This window comes from Papaver somniferum, chromosome 4 (genome assembly GCF_003573695.1).
Source record: "Papaver somniferum cultivar HN1 chromosome 4, ASM357369v1, whole genome shotgun sequence".
Classification (NCBI taxonomy): Eukaryota; Viridiplantae; Streptophyta; class Magnoliopsida; order Ranunculales; family Papaveraceae; genus Papaver; species Papaver somniferum.
The window spans coordinates 141,773,838-141,776,014 of NC_039361.1; the positions used below are offsets into that span (position 1 = coordinate 141,773,838).

Here is a 2,177-nt window from a genome sequence, read left to right on the forward strand (position 1 = left end):
AAGATCCAAGCCATCGTAGAAATGCCGTCCCCGAAGAACTTGAAAGAAGTCCAAAATCTCAACGGATCCCTAGCAGCTTTGGAAGATTCATCGCCAGGTCATCAGACAAATGCAAACATTTCTTCAACATTCTCAAAAAAGGAAGCAAATTCGAATGGACCTCCGAATGCGAGGAAGCCTTCCAGAAGATAAAAGAATACCTGTCCACGATCCCGATCCTCCAAAAGCCCGATCCCAATGAGGTGTTGGCCCTGTACATAGAAGCAACCGAAGATGTGGTCATCACGGTCATTCTCAAAACTAACACGAAGGTTGAGCAACCAATCTACTACGTCAGCAAGACTCTCAACCCGGCGGAAAGAAACTACACGAAGATTGAGCATCTCATACTAGCATTAGTATGGGTAACCCAAAAGCTAAGAACCTATTTCTTGACTCATCATGTTCGGGTCCCATGTAAAGCACCGTTGGAAGCTGTCCTCAAGAGCGCAGGAAAAGTAGGAAGGATAGCAATATGAAACAATTATCTGGATCAATTCAACATTATCCACGAGATCCAAACCGCCCAAAAGTCACAAATCTTAGCGGATTTTTTGGCAGACTTACCTCTGGGTAACGACGAAGAACTGAAAGACATACCAGAAGCAAAAGAGGACGGGGAAGATCCAGTTGATATACTCGAACCCTCAAGCCAAAAAAGATGGGAAATATTTGTCGATGGATCGAGGAATAGAGAGGGCGCAGGCATAGGAATCGTGATTACCTCTCCCACCGGAGACAGGATCGTGCATGCACTAAGATTGGAATTCAAGGGGCATACCAACAACATCGTAGAGTACGAAGCTATAGTACATGCCTTCCAGATAATAATAGAAATTGGGATAACAGATGTACGCCTAACAAGTGATTCTCAGTTGGTCATTCGGAAGATAGAACTAGAGTACAATGTATACGATGACACCCTCTCCGCATACATGGATTTGGTTCAGACCTTAGCCTCCCAGATACAAACATCAAGTTCCGACACCTGTGCAGAAAAGATCTCAGGCATGCCGACGCCTTGGCATACATATCATCCATGCTGAAAGATGAGAGCGTTAAAGCCATAAAAGTAATAAGAGACGAACTTTCGATCACCCCACAACAGTCATTCTCTACGAATCGTGAAGACGATGTAGGGGAGGACATTGATGACGACAACGTAGGGGAGGATATTGCTGAAGATTTCATCGAAGATGATATCATGAAGAGGGCGAACGAAGATGAGGACTCCATCAACGAAGAAGACTGGAGAACCGAGATTCACCTCTACCTTGAAGAAGGTACGCTACCTGCAGAATTGAAGCAAGCCAGAAAGATACAATCAAAGGCAGGGAGATACGATCTTCGCGATGGAGTCCTGTACAAAAAATCCTTCCTCAGAACACTACTACGATGTTTATCAAGAGAGGAATGGCATCGTATTTTGAAAGGTATCCATAGAGGGGACGCAGGTAACCACAGCGGAATGAGATCATTGGCGGATAAAGCAAAAATGCAGAGATATTACTGGCTACAGATGATACAAGATGCCGCAAGGATGTCCAGGAGATGCGAGGAATGCCAGCGGTTTTCTAAGAAGATTCATGCTCCTGCGACGAAGCTAAATTCTGTAGATAGTCCTTGGCCATTATAGAAATGGGGCATAGACATCGTTGGACCCCTGATCGAAGGGTCAGGGAAAAGGCGATTCTTAATCGTAGCCACAGACTACTTCAGCAAATGGGTGGAGTCCAAATCCCTAGATAGAATCCGAGACGTGGACGTATTCACATTCATCTTTCAAAACATCATTTGCAGGTTTGGCATTCCAGCAGAAATTGTCTCTGACAATGGCAAGCAATTACAAGGGAAAAACATAGATATGCTCTTTGATACTTTCAAGATCAGGAAGAAAAAATCAAACCCCATTTACCCTAAAAGTAACGGCCAGGATGAAGCTACAAATAAGACCCTTGGTTTTATCCTCAAAAAACAATTGGACGAACACAAAGGACGATGGTGCGAGCAATTGCACAACGTGCTATGGGCATACCGAACAACACAAAGGTCCGCCACGGGTGAATCACCGTTCCTCCTCACTTACGGAGCCTAAGCAGTCATCCCGACAGAAATTATCATGCCAACCACAAAGACCG

At 44.7% G+C, this 2,177-nt stretch overlaps 1 protein-coding gene across 1 annotated transcript; it reads left to right on the plus strand.

Moving 5' to 3' along the window:
• Positions 1-1,078: 1,078 nt before the first annotated feature.
• Positions 1,079-1,675, plus strand: LOC113273217. The gene has a single exon (XM_026522973.1). The coding sequence runs from the start codon at positions 1,079-1,081 to the stop codon at positions 1,673-1,675; it is 597 nt and encodes a 198-aa protein (XP_026378758.1).
• The last annotated feature ends 502 nt before the right edge of the window (positions 1,676-2,177 follow it).